Source organism: Amphibalanus amphitrite, unplaced genomic scaffold, assembly GCF_019059575.1.
Source record: "Amphibalanus amphitrite isolate SeventyFive unplaced genomic scaffold, NRLGWU_Aamphi_draft 001591F_arrow, whole genome shotgun sequence".
Lineage (NCBI taxonomy): Eukaryota > Metazoa > Arthropoda > Thecostraca > Balanomorpha > Balanidae > Amphibalanus > Amphibalanus amphitrite.
The window spans coordinates 1-15,231 of NW_024883084.1; the positions used below are offsets into that span (position 1 = coordinate 1).

The 15,231-nt window shown below is 47.4% G+C and overlaps 1 protein-coding gene across 1 annotated transcript in view; it reads right to left on the minus strand.

Moving 5' to 3' along the window:
• Positions 1–1,665: 1,665 nt before the first annotated feature.
• LOC122374035 (cAMP-specific 3',5'-cyclic phosphodiesterase 4D-like) overlaps positions 1,666–15,231 on the minus strand; it is a 104,684-nt gene continuing 91,118 nt past the window's right edge. Inside the window, exon 3 of the mRNA XM_043352540.1 lies at positions 1,666–1,729. Coding sequence (XP_043208475.1) covers positions 1,666–1,729 — 64 coding nt within the window. The remainder of the gene's footprint in view (positions 1,730–15,231) is intronic.

Below are 15,231 nucleotides of genomic sequence, written 5' to 3' on the forward strand. Positions count from 1 at the left end.
ACGGCTGTGTGGCCACGGGACCAAGTATCGCCATCCCCACCGAGATCTATAAAACCCAGTATTATCACCAGCAGCATACAGCAGACGCGTCACAGAACAGCAGCAGATTTATACGACCTCAGCTGGACGGCACGTAGGCGCGCCGGGACGGGCAGATGTGCAGACGTGTCATTTTACGGCACTCACTTCCCCCATATTTATCATACATCCGCTACTGACGCCAGAATCTCGTTACCAAAAATAGGGAGTATTAGTCACGGCCCTGGACACAGATGCCGTTTTTACAGTCGTCGCTATCTTCACCTGGGTCACCTCAGTGTGGCCACGGCGCGGAGCTGACCGATCCGGACCTATTCGATTCTATCTGAGCCACCGACCCGATTTGAGACGCAGTGTAGGACGGTTTCCATCTCGGTGGTCGGCGCGTGTCAGCTGACTGAGGAGTGTCACGATCAGAGACGTGTCTGACCGCGGCGGTGCCGTCAGCAGTCAGCAGGCGGCGGCGGTGCGGCCGGACCTGCCGCGCACTGCAGGGTCACCGGCATAACTAGCCGCCGCCGCTGCTGCGCATAACCCGGACCGCAGCACGGCGCGGCGCCGGTCCCCGGCCGGCCGGCCCGTCCTGCCGCCTCCGCCGGTCCTGACCCGCTGCCACCTAAGGCCGCAGCGCTGCTGCATTCCGTGGCTGGCCTGATGACGTAGCTACGGCACATGGTGCGTAGTTGGGATCCAAAAAAGGCCGTCATGAGTTGATTTTGACCTGCACTACCCAAAGTCTGCATGGCACTGCAAGGAAATAAGCCCTTCGACAACGGTTGAATATTTAATTGGGCAATCAAGCATAATGCTTGATAGCGTAAGTTTAAAGCGGAATACCTTTTCTTTGCTACAATATTATTAGGAACTATCAGTTCATGTCAAGTTGTACTCACACTAAAAAGAGAAACAAAATGAAAGTGAATCTTGCATAAACGGAGGCGTTTCTACAGCCTGCTAACCAACTTGTGCCTTTACCAAGGTACAAGACGTTGTGCCTTTCTCGCTTTGAAGGCGACATGCGCCATCCAGCAGCACTCCTAACACGTGTCTCTGCCGTTCATCCCTAGTCACAGGTGGCGACTTTACAAGTCGTGTCGCCATTTCGGTTATGGCCTTTAATGGTGTCTGCGCATTCCATCGGCGACGGCACCTCGCAGGTAGGTGCTGACGCAAGAGGGCGTTCCCTGCAGCGGCGGCTGCGGCGGGGGGCCGTGCACCGTTTTCGCGCCCAGTTCTAGGTCAGTCGCAGAGCGGTGTGATACAGGTCACCCGTCTGCATATAGATAAGTTGTAGCGCGCTGCACGGCGCAGGTAACGGTGCTGTTGGTGAAGCGACTCTCTCCGCCTTTGGTACGGTTAGCCACGAGTCCCACCTCGCTGTGACTCACTGAGACCAAGAAAGCCAAGCACCCGAGCGCCCCAGATGATTAATGAGTGATTAATCCCGCTAAGTCTAAAGGCGGTTGTTCGGAATGACTCAAGACCCGGCTTTCTGTACAGCGGATGCCACTACTGAACATGCAGGGCACACGGCTTACACGCGAGTTAATGCCGTCATAATCTGGTGACTAGCTGCTACTCTAAGTAACCAAACATAACAAGGCCAATGGGTCATGCAGAGTGTGATCATTTCTGAGTGACGTACCGAGATTGCGCGTGCTCTGCGCGGAGACCGTGGATTCCGCTGCATCTGTCAAACAAAGTCCATGGGTCTGAGCCGATCGCTGGCTGACACACACACCGGCGCTCAGAAGGAAACAGTGCGGGCCTATATATGTAGATGGAGTGGGGATTAGTTGGGGAGTTTTCCATTGGTCAATAGTCTGCATACGCTAGCTAACGCTAACTGACTTATCTGGGTTTATTTTACTGTGTATAACTCAACTGAGGGTGGAAGAGAAAGTTTGCCGTTTTAAATTATTATCGCCTTAATTGGGGGCCCTAATTCTACAACGACAAAACTTCAATCATAAATATTTACAGTTCATTTCATTCCCAGCTGCTCTGCAGTGTTCAGCGGCGGCAGGCTTGTCGTAGCTGGGCGGCCTCTGATTTTGTTGTGTCGCCTCAGGGTACCGCCGCCGCCGGCTACTTCGCTCCGGCGAGCGCTAACGATTTTGGGTCCGAACGTCCCGTCGCCGCGGGGCGGCCTGCGTCACACCCGGGGCGGGGCTTGTTCGCTGACGTCATCGGTCGGCTGCGGATTTCAGGGGCGCTGGGCGGCCCAGCCGACCCGGCCGCGCCGCCGCCGGTAGCCTGCCGGCAACTTCACCTTATTTCCGCCATCTGGGACATGCATCTGTCTGTGACGTCACAGCGGTGACCGCAGGGAGCGGGCTGAGTCCGACTCCAGACAGAGTTGTGTCTCCGTCAGCACTGGCGTGTCAAGCCGCCGCGCCGGTCAGCGGCCGGTAGGCAGCCTCTTCTTCCCCTTGACTCTACAGACCCTGACTCGCAACACACAAATACAGACACCTAGCGTGTCTGGTCGAAATTCGTATCCGCGAGCGATGCAATCCTCCCGCAGTCTCGGCAGCGACAGCGCGGCTGATTTACGGCTAAGTAATCGCGGCTGGATGCAACTAATTGGTCCCCGACTACCGGTTACGTCAGCTGGCGGTCCGGACGCCGCGTCGCGCCGCTCTGATCGACTGCAGAGCCGATTGATCGGGCCACCGGGCTCGTGTTTCATGTCCGCCAGACCGGAGAGCGTAAACGATCTTGTAACACTGTTTGAAAAGATGGGTAGCTTTTCAAGTTGGCATGGTTGCACGGATGAATGGCGCATCGAACTGTGTAACGACTGATCAAAGAGAAGAAATGTTATGGAAGCTACATTTAATGGGAATGCCATCAATTTGGTGTGTTAATTGGTTTTTATTTTACCTAATTTACGTTCTCCTATCTACTTGTATACGAGTATGAAATGAAATGCAAAAGACAGAGACCACACCAGATATTGCAATCACTGAATAATTATCAATTTCACCAGAGGCTCTATGGCCAGTGAAGAAACGCAAATCTAAACAAAAAATCTCGTCGTTGGCCGTCAGACCCACTCCTTGTTAGTCGGTAACAAGTAACCACATAAATTCAGGCACCTAAGTCGGTACTTTCGCTCTGTCGTAGTGTAATACCTACTATGCGCTTGCATCCGTTTTTCATCAAATTTTTAGTTATCTGTAATAGCCAGCAAAAGCGTTAATTACTCAGAAAAGGTATAACAGAAAAAGGCAACGTATTACGCCAATGAATCCCGCGAGAGCACGTTCCCTTTGAGCACCATCTCTCGAGCGGGCGTGGCTTTTATTCCGTCCGCTAGATGGCAGCAGTAGTGGACGCCTGAAGTTAGACTGTGCCGCACGGTCCGTGCCGCCCGCCGCGGGAGAGGAAGAGGTATAAACGCGTTTGAAAAAGGAAGGGCAAACAAAAAATATAGCGGCATGCCAATGGATCCATGGTATTGGGGCTTCTTTTCCCTTCATGGATTTTGAAGACACTTTATGATAACCTTTCCATAGTAACATAAACACGAAATTGCATGGCGTCAGGACAGTCGTAAGTTTCCCATTCCGCACAGCTGGTATAAATCCCTAACGGAAGTAGTAGGTTGAGCAGAAGGAGTTCCTTCGTCCTAAATCGGCAATTGCCCGCTGCTCAGGTGTGCATTCTCCGACACCACTAAGACCGAATGACGGCCAGCTGGTAACGATTAGAGCTACACCGGCCACGAAGAAAGATATCTCCAAATCCCACACCTTTCCACCGAGTTTGTGCCAAACCGAGCCGAGAGGGAGAATATATATCTCAGTTCAATACCAGCTGGCGAGCATATGCAACTAACCAGCTAGGTACTGACTGAGTTCGGGCTCTGCTACACTGGTGCCTGACTGCTTGCTGTCACAATGAACACCCTGCTTCCATGGCGGCGGACGCTACTTGCAAGACATGACAGGTGTTTTGGATCATGAATGGATGATGAATCGCTGTTCCGCAGGCCGTTCAATGCATGTCAGGAGGACAGTGAAATTGCCATTGACGGATTCACAAAGCCGGCTTTTCAATGTGCACTACAATGCTTGAGCAGCTGCGATGTTTTATAAGATCACAGTCACTGCAGTCAGCCGTAGAATGCGGACTCGAGCGGCGTTTGTAGTGTCACAAGCAGATATGGGCGGGGAGCTTCTGATACAAAATCGAATCATGTCGACCCTTGACCTGCATAAATGTGAATGAATCTGTTACACTTGGCACAATACACGGCCTCCCGTCCGTGGAAACATCGATCACGTCAGATTCAGAGTACCGTTACAAAGGCCAACTAATACAACGCGCAGGGTAGATCCAAAGGTTGGCCCCACCCCGCAGCGTTACACAACCGGACATCACATCATATCTAGCCGAGGAATCTGCAGAAGACTTGGCGCTGCGCCACCAGTATCAATAGCCAGAGCGGTACCATGGCTACGGCACACACAACTATCCCTGGAGATCAGTATCTGGGGATACATTTTATATCGCTGGCAAATGCCAATACCTATGATTGGAGTAACAGCAATCATACCCACGAAGATCGACAGGAGACATCTTTTGTGCTTGAGTAGTTTTCCATTGCTCTGGGATCGATGCGACTACGTTCTGTGATAGGACATATTCATTGAGATACGAACATTATCGACAGATAATTGTTTAGTCATATCGCTGATGATCACTGAGCGAAAGCGTACGGATGCCACCAGCCAGAAATATTATAAAGGTTTACCAAGACTTCGTAGGGAAAGGCAGCCCAATGGTCAGGAAATATGCCATTCTCAAAGTGAAATATCGTGTCGTCACCGTTCCAAGATACGAGTACATGCCTATTACCTTACCTATTAGAGATGTCAATCGGATACCAACTTTTTGGTATACCGATACCAAACCGATACCAACTTGGTATTTGGTATTTTAATCGTAATGTGTTTGGTATTTTGTTGGTATCATTAACCCTCACTAATGTTTAAGAGGCTAAGAAATGGGTAAAAAGTTGGTATTTCCCTCATTTTCCCAAGTTGGTTTGGTTTCGGTATTTCCCCACGGTTTTGGTTGGTATTTGGTTTGGTATCGGTATTCCGATTTTCCGTAATTGACACCACTATTACCTATGGCCTTGCAGTGGCATGGCTCTGAATAGTGAACCAGCCTGCCACCTAGAAAGGCGACACAGCCCGTACAGCGCCATCTAGCCAACGTTTCTATGCAGGCTTCACCGCAGATGGCAGCACAAGCGCCACCTGGCTGGGCCGAGCTCCGAGTCGGGCTCGGCCTCCAGTAAACATTCAGATCGAACAGTTTTGCATTATGTCCTGAGTCCACTTTCAAACATGGCTGATTGCATTATGAATGCATCGCACTAATGCCTTATTTAGAGCAGGCCCTATCCACCGTCCTTGTCAATCACATAGAATATTCAAGGTGTTGGACGGAAAAAGTAATTTATTTATTGCAAATGTTGTCATGATTTACAAACAATAAAATCCTATTTAATAATGTACAATGACGAAGTTTCATTAAAGAATAAACAACTACACATGTTGAAATTGCATTACATGCAACTCTTACGAGTACCTATTATCTTTGTTCAGCTAATTGAACAGCTGGGTGTGAGTACCTAACATTAAGCCACATTTTCACCACTACCAAATGACGTAGTTGTTGTGCTGGCGCAGGCCCAACGGCCGGACTCAGTTACCTGAGGCTGACGTGAGTAGAATACAACCACCCAACTCCGGGTACGAGGAGGCTGAGATAGACACCTCCAGGTCCGGCGCGGTCAGTGCACCGAGAAGGGGGCGGCATGAGGTGTTACCGTGGATGGGTCATCGCATCCAACTGGGTCACACGAGGACGTGATAAATCCTTTATATAAGCTACTAATGAACGCAACAGCTATCGTGGAGAGTAAAATAGATAAATGGGCTATGAGCTCCTACCCATTTGATCCGTAGATAGCATGAAATAATTCAGCTCTCGGCAGCTATGCAATAGTCGTACGTGCCTCCACACTTAGGCAATAGTGATGATTGTAAACACGTGTAGCAGCCACTATCCAACTCTAATCAGGGGGCCAATAAAAACTCCTGTGGCAAGCCTGGGTAATCTTGTCACGACAACGGCTGAGTGAACAAGCTGTCTACCGGAAAACACCGTCACGCGGCGGAACAACAGCTTTAGCGCGTATCGTCGGAGCAGCATCAGAATTCCGGGGATTGCGTGAACATGCTGATCACGGAACGGCTTACGGCAGCCGTGTTTATGACCGATGGGGGCGAGAAAAGTGTTGAAATGGTATAGGCTTGTGAGGATCCTGCAATATTGAACATGATTGAACTCTGCTAAAAAATATTCGTGTGCGTTTGCCGCAGGGTTCAGACGACGCTAATTTAGACAAGATGTTATTGATCTAAATGATCATGATGTCTTTCTAGGTGAGATTAGCTGCAGTAAAGCTTATCAAAGTACTTCATGCAATCATTTTTATAGCATGTGAGCTATGCATAACCTATTATTAGCACTAATAAGTAAGCCGACAAAAAGTTTAAAAGCATTGAAAAAGTACAAATCTAGTATGTACTCAAACATCAAATAGCATGTCATCTAGCGCTCGTTGTCTAGCAAATAGCATACCAAATAGCAGTTCCTACTCAGTGTGCACACTGAGAAGGAACAGACAACACCGTCTGCAAGATGCTGAACAAAATGAGGCAAACATCACCTTATTCGTCTAACTATGTAGTATCTAAGTTATTTCACCGGACCTCAAAAACATTCTGCCACTATATCCTACGGCAAACTATCCCCGGCTGATATGACCTGTACGTTAGCCCTTGAAGCATTGCAAACATCACGACTGAGTCTATTCTCTGAGCGAGCGTGAAAATGTTTTAGGGGAATTTCGTCACAGCCGAGCTGTCACACAAATAAATAGCCCAATCTATCGACCTGAAGAGACACCTACCACCACTTTGTTCCCCGAGGCCTGAGCAATGTTTGGTTGGCAATCAATTGTCTCCGGAAACAATGTTGGTTACAGAGCCCGCTCGGTGTTCGGTCTAGAAAAATGGTGCAGTTCCCTGACATTTATTTCAGTTTCAGTGATGGATGGTTGCTTGAATCGCTCACGCACTGGTGCCTTCTTCCAACCACGGAATATATAGTCTACGACAGACTATATATGTCGTAGACTATATATTCCGTGTTTCCAACGCAGGCGAATGGCTCACCGGTATCTGCGTGGGCCTGAATAGTTAGTATCTTGCTGCTCATAGTAAGTGACAAGTGTTACCATATTGAGCGTACTTCTTTGAATGATTTTTTGGTATGCTGTTATTGCCATCTATATATCTATATATATATAGTTGTCGGTATAAATCTTCAATTTTCTCTGGTTACTGATAGACCGTGTCACGGATATTACATCTATTAGCTTTTTGCTCTCTTTCATAGTCACCCGAAACCAGCTCATCTATGCCGTTCCAACCCAAACTAATTGCAGCTGTGAAAATATGTATGAGATGAAAGAAAATAATGCTGCCTAACCTGCAAATAGCAGGTGTAATCTCCCTTGAAATGCGATAGGCATTTCCCTCAGCCCTGAAGTAATTGATTACCTTTCCATTGTCTCAATAGAGTCCCATTTCTATTATACTTGAGCGACTACGCTGCACAACGGGACTTGTTCATTTTTCCATCAAGCTCAAAATTTTCTCTCCCCCTTTCTCCCTCTTTCTCTCTCTCCTTCTCTCGCCCGGTCTCTCCCTCCTATTTTTGTACTTTTTCTTTCTTCCTTCCCTCCATTTCTCTCGCCGTTCTCCCACTCTCCCACCCTCTCTCCTCGCCGGTAATCAAGAAACCGGTCCCACCGGACGCGCACCACAACACCGACACGGCGCTAATCCCAGAGGCCGCATTACGGCAACTTCTCTGTCGCTTGCCACGCACCTGCAGCTAGCTGCGATACGAGAATACCGTCCGGGCGTCCAGGCTGACCGCCTTCCCCGGACAGCACCGGTCGAACGAACCCACCGGCGGGGCGGCGCGCTCTCGGTCCGTCAAAAATAATTGAGGTGATTTCTTTTCCACGTCCAAACGCTCCGTGCTCGACGTGAGGCGATAAAACTTGGCATTCCTGCAAATAATTGAAGCCATGCTCGGCCTGCTGATGGCGGCCGGCGGCCACGGCGCGAGAGGAGAGATAGGCGGCACATGCCTGCACGCGCTAACGAGAGAGCCGCTGCCGGCTGTGATGGTCTGCCAACGCTGCCGGCTCGGCGGATGGCTCCATTGAGTGGCAGCGAACGACCCTTCAGCGAAACTGAGGCGGTGAGAACCGCCAAGCTTTCCGGAGCAGACCGGAGAGCCAGGTCAGAGCCCACGTCAAGCTTGAGACTTAGTTCGGCTCAAGTTTGGACGCTCTAATTCATCCCGGCTGCCTCAGCCGCCTGCCCTGCGGCCTCTGCTAGTCTAATCCAAGTATCCAGGGAGCTGCATACATGCACGACCGATCAAGGAGAGATCTACCCGGATTCCGTCAGAGGAGGAGAAAGAGAGGAAAACGGGACAGGATGTGCCAATGGTGGAGGTGGATAGAATGACAATTACGGTTGAAAAGACAAAGGGTTGGATGTCGTGAATGGGGATTCACAAGCAAAAGAAGTTCGATCGGCATCCTATCATTCTACAAACATTCTTCAGCCTGTATTTATCGTACAGAGTAGGCCTCCCATCGGTCAAATGTCTAAATCATGAATCGACAGCGGCTAGCTCTCATACGATAAAAGAGAGTTAAGATACAGCTGCATGCGACTTAAATAGTCCGCCATATTCTAATGATTTTCAGCCAACATCAGATAGCTAGCCAGCAATGATCAATTGAAATATCAAATTTAGCACAAGTCATGCGGTCCAGGAAAATCATTTGTACACGTCACAGTGCAGGCAATTCACACCACTCCTTGATAGGAAATGCCACAGCTAACTATGCCTGACGCATCGATTAAATCCAGAAATCGCCATCGATTTTATTTCCTGCAGACAGGTACGGTTATCACGTCTCGTAAATCACCGGCAGCGTCGGTTTTGCGGCATAAACACATATGGTTCACTCCGATGACCCAGCCGAGGCCGGCTTCTGCTCGTATGACGTCAGTGGTCACCGATTGGTTCAGTGACGTCACGGTAAACATGCCGTGCTGTTTTGTCATCGGTTGGTCGGCGTCTGGCCGCTTGCTCGCCTCTGTTTATAAACTGGGTGCGGCCGGGAAGTGAATCAGAATTGCGGGTATACCGCTCGGCGAGACGGTCATGTTTGCCGGAGCAGAGTTCGAGTGTGACGACATGTCCGATGGCTGAGCCGTTTGCAGTTGACAGCCGGACGTTTGAAACAATTCATCAGCTGCCGCCGGTCGCTTGGAGATATGCGGCACGCCATCAATCTCGGTGTCGTATTCGTATAATTTCTCAACACATGTGCTACGTGTTTGATAACGAAAATGATTAATTAGATCATTAATTAATTTCAAAATAAATGGAGGAAAGAAAAAGAAGCTGATATCATGAGACAGATTAGCAAGACTCCCATGAATCACGATCCCAATCTATCACTTTTCATGACGTGTTGACATTCATAGCAAGAATGCTGCCACCAAGATTCAAAATTCAGCTAAAATGCAGCCAAGCACAACAATAACCTCCCGCTACAAGTTTCCTGCATATTCCCTCCATAGTCCCGACTTATGCAGGCACTGAGAGCCTCAACCGACATTCTCCCGTAGCTTCACTCAAATCCACCTTAGCCCAGCTCAGCTCCTTACGTGACACCGAACTTCACTCTGGTGCAATGCTATCGTGGGCCGAAACAGTCTGCAGCCTGCAATACTGCGTCCCTTCCCAAGATGAGGAGTCTTGCCATACCAGCCATTCACAGACATGATGCGCCGTTTGACTGAATAATGCAGTCGTCGGAAACAACACTCAGCCTTTATTTGGGGAGAGCCCAGTCAGGATCTGAATGACTGGCACTGGATGCCAATAGGTAAATGTGCAGCTTTATGTTCTAAAGTTAACTTAAAGAGACAGCTGGGTTAATTGACTGCAATCAACAGCGATGGTGCTAGTGATGCTGTCTGCTGTGTTGGTGGCGCTACCGTGCCGACAAAAGTGATTGTGGTGCATGCTGCTTGACAACACTGCTGACAAAGACATCCCCCAAAATGAAACGGCTTTGTTTTCCACCTCTCCCTCGCTTCTCTTCAGAACCCAACTCCGTTGAATATTCACGGCAACGCATACGAAACTCCACTACGCCGAGGAAACTCTGTTGACACACACTTGTTATTTAACCGGAACAGCATTTCCGGCGCAACTGTCCGCACGAAATCGCATTACTAACGCGCCTCTCACACCGTCTCTTATCCTTCATCTGAGGCGGTGATATTCCTCGCATCCGCAGCGTCTGGGCGACACAATACATCAAAGCAGCCGCTGCCGCCGCCATCGCCGCCGGCTCAAGGGCTCACGATACGGATGATCGGGGTCGTGAACGAGACGGGCGAGGGGAACGACGAGAGAAAGGAACAGGAAGAGAGAGAGAGAGAGAGAGAGAGAGAGAGAGAGGGAGAGAGGGAGAGGGAGAGGAAGAGAGAGAGAGAGAGCGAGACAGAGAGAGAGAGAGAGTGAGAGAGATGAACAGAGCAAAATAGGAACGAAGGAGAGTGGATAACGAAGAAGGGAGAAAGATGGAACACAAGAAAGAAAAGGAGTGATATAAGAAAAGACAAACAATTAGGGCGAAGGGCGGGAGAATTAATGAAGACCAGGGATGCGAGATGTGCTTGAAAGTGAAATAACGAGAGCAAACTAGTGATGTCAATTTCAGAAATTTTGGAAACCAATACCAAACCGATACCGACCAAAACCACTGAGAGCATACCAAAACCGAACCGATTTGCAGAAATAGGGTGAAATACCGACTAGGTACCGAATTCAGGGAATCATCAAACAAATGCTTCAAACTTTTTCAAAACAAATGATAAGCATTGAAAGGTAATACTTTAAAATAAGGCAACCAAAACAAGTCAGGAAATCTCTAAATTATTTGCACTGCAAAAAAAATAACTATTGTGTAACTATGAACAAAAATTCAGGTCAGTAACTTAACTGGGATGTGGATTCAAGTCATCTGCATGAGGTGATATAGGACAAGAACTTGAACCCTGAATCTCATCCATGCCTGAACCATCAAACGTCCTTTCAATTCAAGTCACTCAATTCAAGTCCAGTCAAGACAGGGTTACGTGTGCTATCATGATCCAAAAATGGTAACCAAATGACAATAATGGGCTGGGCTATACCATTAATGTAAACAAAATCCATGATACCTACAGTTCAACTCAAGTAGCGATGGTGACGATAGTGACGCAGCCAATTTTTCATCATAAACAAATGTTTAACACAACAAATCTTGATAAATAATTACTTACGAGGCACACTGATAGATAGCAGACACCACTGTAATGATATCGTGATGAAAGCTAAGTAAAATGTTCATAATTTTACAGAATCATTGACACGTGTCACGTGGCATCTCTTCCACAATGGCAGCCTTGCAGGCGGCGGCCATTTGCATTTAGGCACGAAACGCACGGAATTAACAAAGTTTTTTTCTTTTTTGCTTAAAAGGGACCCTCCCACCTTCGAAAAAGTTTATGAATTGGCATGAAAGTGATGTCGCTCGGTTCAGAAAGAGCGAAAACGAATATCTACCAAATTTCACCGAAAAATATTCACCGGTTTTCAAGATATTAGACTTTTACTTTTGTTTACTTTTTTGGGATCTCCGCTGTTTCTAGCGACTTTATTTTAGAAGTGCGGCGTTTGCGGCAGATGTTGCGCGCAAATATCATATACCACCGCGTGCTACAAAACGTTTTAGTCAAACATTAAAAAATCGTTAGATATTTGCGCTGACGTCACACATTCAGAGGGGTATTCCTAAGCATTAGCCCCTCTGAATCAAAATGCTGCAATTTTGAAATTCAATATTTCCGATTTAAGGCATTTCTCGATGTTGTGAGTGCCGAAACCGGTAATTGTGAGCCAGGAACCCCATTTTGGCTATCTCAACTCAAATCTAATGTTAAGGTGGGAGGGTCCCTTTAAGAACACTTACGTTATTAATATGATGTTTATATTTTGGCATCTTAAAATTAATTTAAGAAAGATTGTAGGCTGTTATTGATAAAAAATGAAGAACCAGAAAAACAAATTTGCTCAATTATTTTTAATTAGCTATTGAGGTACATCGGGTTTTGGCGCAGCTGCGACATCATCAAGTTCTTAGTTGTGTTCAGTTTTTAAACTGCTAGTTGCGAATCAAGCCAAGACCCAATTATATTTTAGGAATGCTTTTGATTACATTGCTAGCGATTTCTATCTCTTGAGGAGAGCAGGAAAGAGAACACTAATTAAAGAAAATAAATTATCCACAGGATCTTTTTGAAGTTGAGAGAAGTTGAGAATTTGTGGGGTGATGATAAAGTGATAAATGCTGCCTTCAATATTAGATGATAATGGTGAAGCTAGTGCTATAAAAAACAGGGTTTTGGCTTTTGGATAATGTAACTGCATCGCATGTAACTGCATAACTGCATCGTCCGGACTGACCCCGACCAGGATCCCTCAGTCACTCCAGGCACCGGAAGAAGAGCCAGTTGCGGGGCCGCCACTCGATTCAGAGGCTGATCCGCCGACACACCCACCAGCACCGACCCCTGCGGACGGCTTTCGTGAGGAGCGACGCGTAACACGCTCTCGGTCCTCCTCTCTATGCTGCCCCGGAGCATGCGCATGTCCCACTTTCACAAGTGGGTCCAGGGCTTGAACGCTCCGAGACATGCCCATTTTTTATAGTTGCTGCGATGTTTAAAAATACCGCTACTGTTGTCCGTTTCCGTTTGCGCTAAAATCCTGTGCCAATGCTGTGTGCTTGGTTCTGTTCCCGGTGAAATAACTGCATTGCAGTGAAATGGAGAGCAAGACAAGGTCAAGATCAATCACAGACTCATCAAAACAAAGTCAAATTTGTTACTAATGAATGCTTGGGAAATTTTGAGTAAGGTAGTTGAAGTATGCTTTCCAGTATACAGTGAGTTAAACATTGATACATGTTTATGTCTTGCACATTAGTTTTTTTTTGTAAGATGATTATCCTCATGGTATTGGAATTTGCTAGCACTGATAACTTGCCATTTAACATTGGTAGACTGATGTGTTTGATGTTACAGTTAATGTGTTTGCCCATTTCTTGTGACATCACATGCATTTGGGAGAAATGTGTCATGATTGTCCTTTTTCTTCATCCAATGTCATTTAGCAAATCAAATTTGAGTTCAGAAGGTTTATAAAAAATGTTTTCAATTTTTCATGACAGTAGTTGACTTTAATAATACCGACAAAATACCAAATGCTTTTGGTATAAAATACCGAATACCGAATCGGTATTGGTTCGGTATCGGTATACCGAAATTTTGGTAACCGATTGACATCACTAGAGCAAACTCACCGAAAACCATGAGGTGCGACCTATCAAAAGGACTGATAGCTATCAGCAAGACGTAATCACTCCTACAATAATGTTCGCCTTTTAATGCATTATACGAGGCTGAAGCAATCGAGGAGTGGCAGCTCTGCGATCAAATAAGTCCCTATTGAATTAGCTGTCGGCCCCGACCAAACGACACCACCAAAATCCTTCGGCCAGGTGGTTCTGACTGATTGGCCTCATCTCCGCAGTGCACGGCGGCCGCGGTAAATGTGGCGGTCGGGTGCAGCAATAATCAGCCTGCAGCTTTGGACGGTTGGCTCTGACGGCAGCGCCAAACGAGAGGGGGCGGCTCGGCGGCTGGGGCCGACAGACACAGCCCCGACGGACCTAATGAGATCAGCCACCGCGGTAGAGCGGAAGGACAGCCGCGCAGCGTGGGTGGAGAGATCGGAGGCGGTAAGCAGTCTGAGCCGAACTCATAGTTTACATACCTATATAGCAATGACAGTATTTAGATTTGGTGTTGATATGGCGTCGCAGCGGTTCTTTTTATGCTTAACTAGCCGTACGTTTATCCATAAAAACATCTTTTTTACACAAGTTGCATTTGCATTGCATTTATATATATATAATCATGAGCCTTAAAACCGCGCTTTCTTTCATCAAGTATTAACATAAGCATCAATGAGTTGACTTGATTTTCACCGTCTGCATATGCGGCTTGGTGTAGAGCCCGTAAAACAAATAAACTATTTCCATGTTTAGCAGACGCGATTGCATTGAACACAGCTGTTACCCTCGCAATATGGCCTCTAAGTGGTGCTTGCTGACGCTTTCTCAGACATACGCCATGTTTCTTCCAAATGCCTCGGGCGTTCATAACTCGGCCAGCTACGGCAATATCCCTCAATCCTGATGCCAGAAAATGCGGTACAATTTAAGACCTACAGGCAATCAATGCCAATATACGTCCAATTTAGTGTTCGGGTTTCACCTCCCTGAGGAAACATACCGCCCAAGCGAGGTCTTTCGTTGAAAGTTCGTTAAATTATTTCAAAGTTCTCCATTAGCCTTATTGGAAAGTGCAATAGCCGCCGAATTATGACTGATCCCCTCCCGCCAGTGGGATGCATTAATATCTCACTAAAGGTCACGTCCATTAGACCTCGATTCTCTCAGCCGCGGCTGATATTACTGACAGAACAGCACACAGGCATTTGTGCTCCAATAGCTGATCTATCACCTACCGATTTGCCTGGGATCCAGGAGATCCAGAAATACCGGCATATTTGTCAGTGGTGCCAGGCGGGCTGTGCCAGGGTGATTCTGCGATATATTGGCCCAGTTTACTGTGCACTATACGGACCATAAACTATTATATTCCGAAACCAAACGAGCAAACCATCACAAAACGTAATTCACGATCATTTAATGACAAGCACAGGCCTTTCTCGCACTTAAATCCCACTTTATACCCAAATAACGGTACGAACTCAGTAGCCAGCTAAAAGACGTCGCGGTTCAAAACCCTACGCAGCCGGCGCAGTTATTCTGTCGGTAAACGGGACAGAAATACAATCTGTCCGGCCCGAGCGGTGGACGTCAGACCA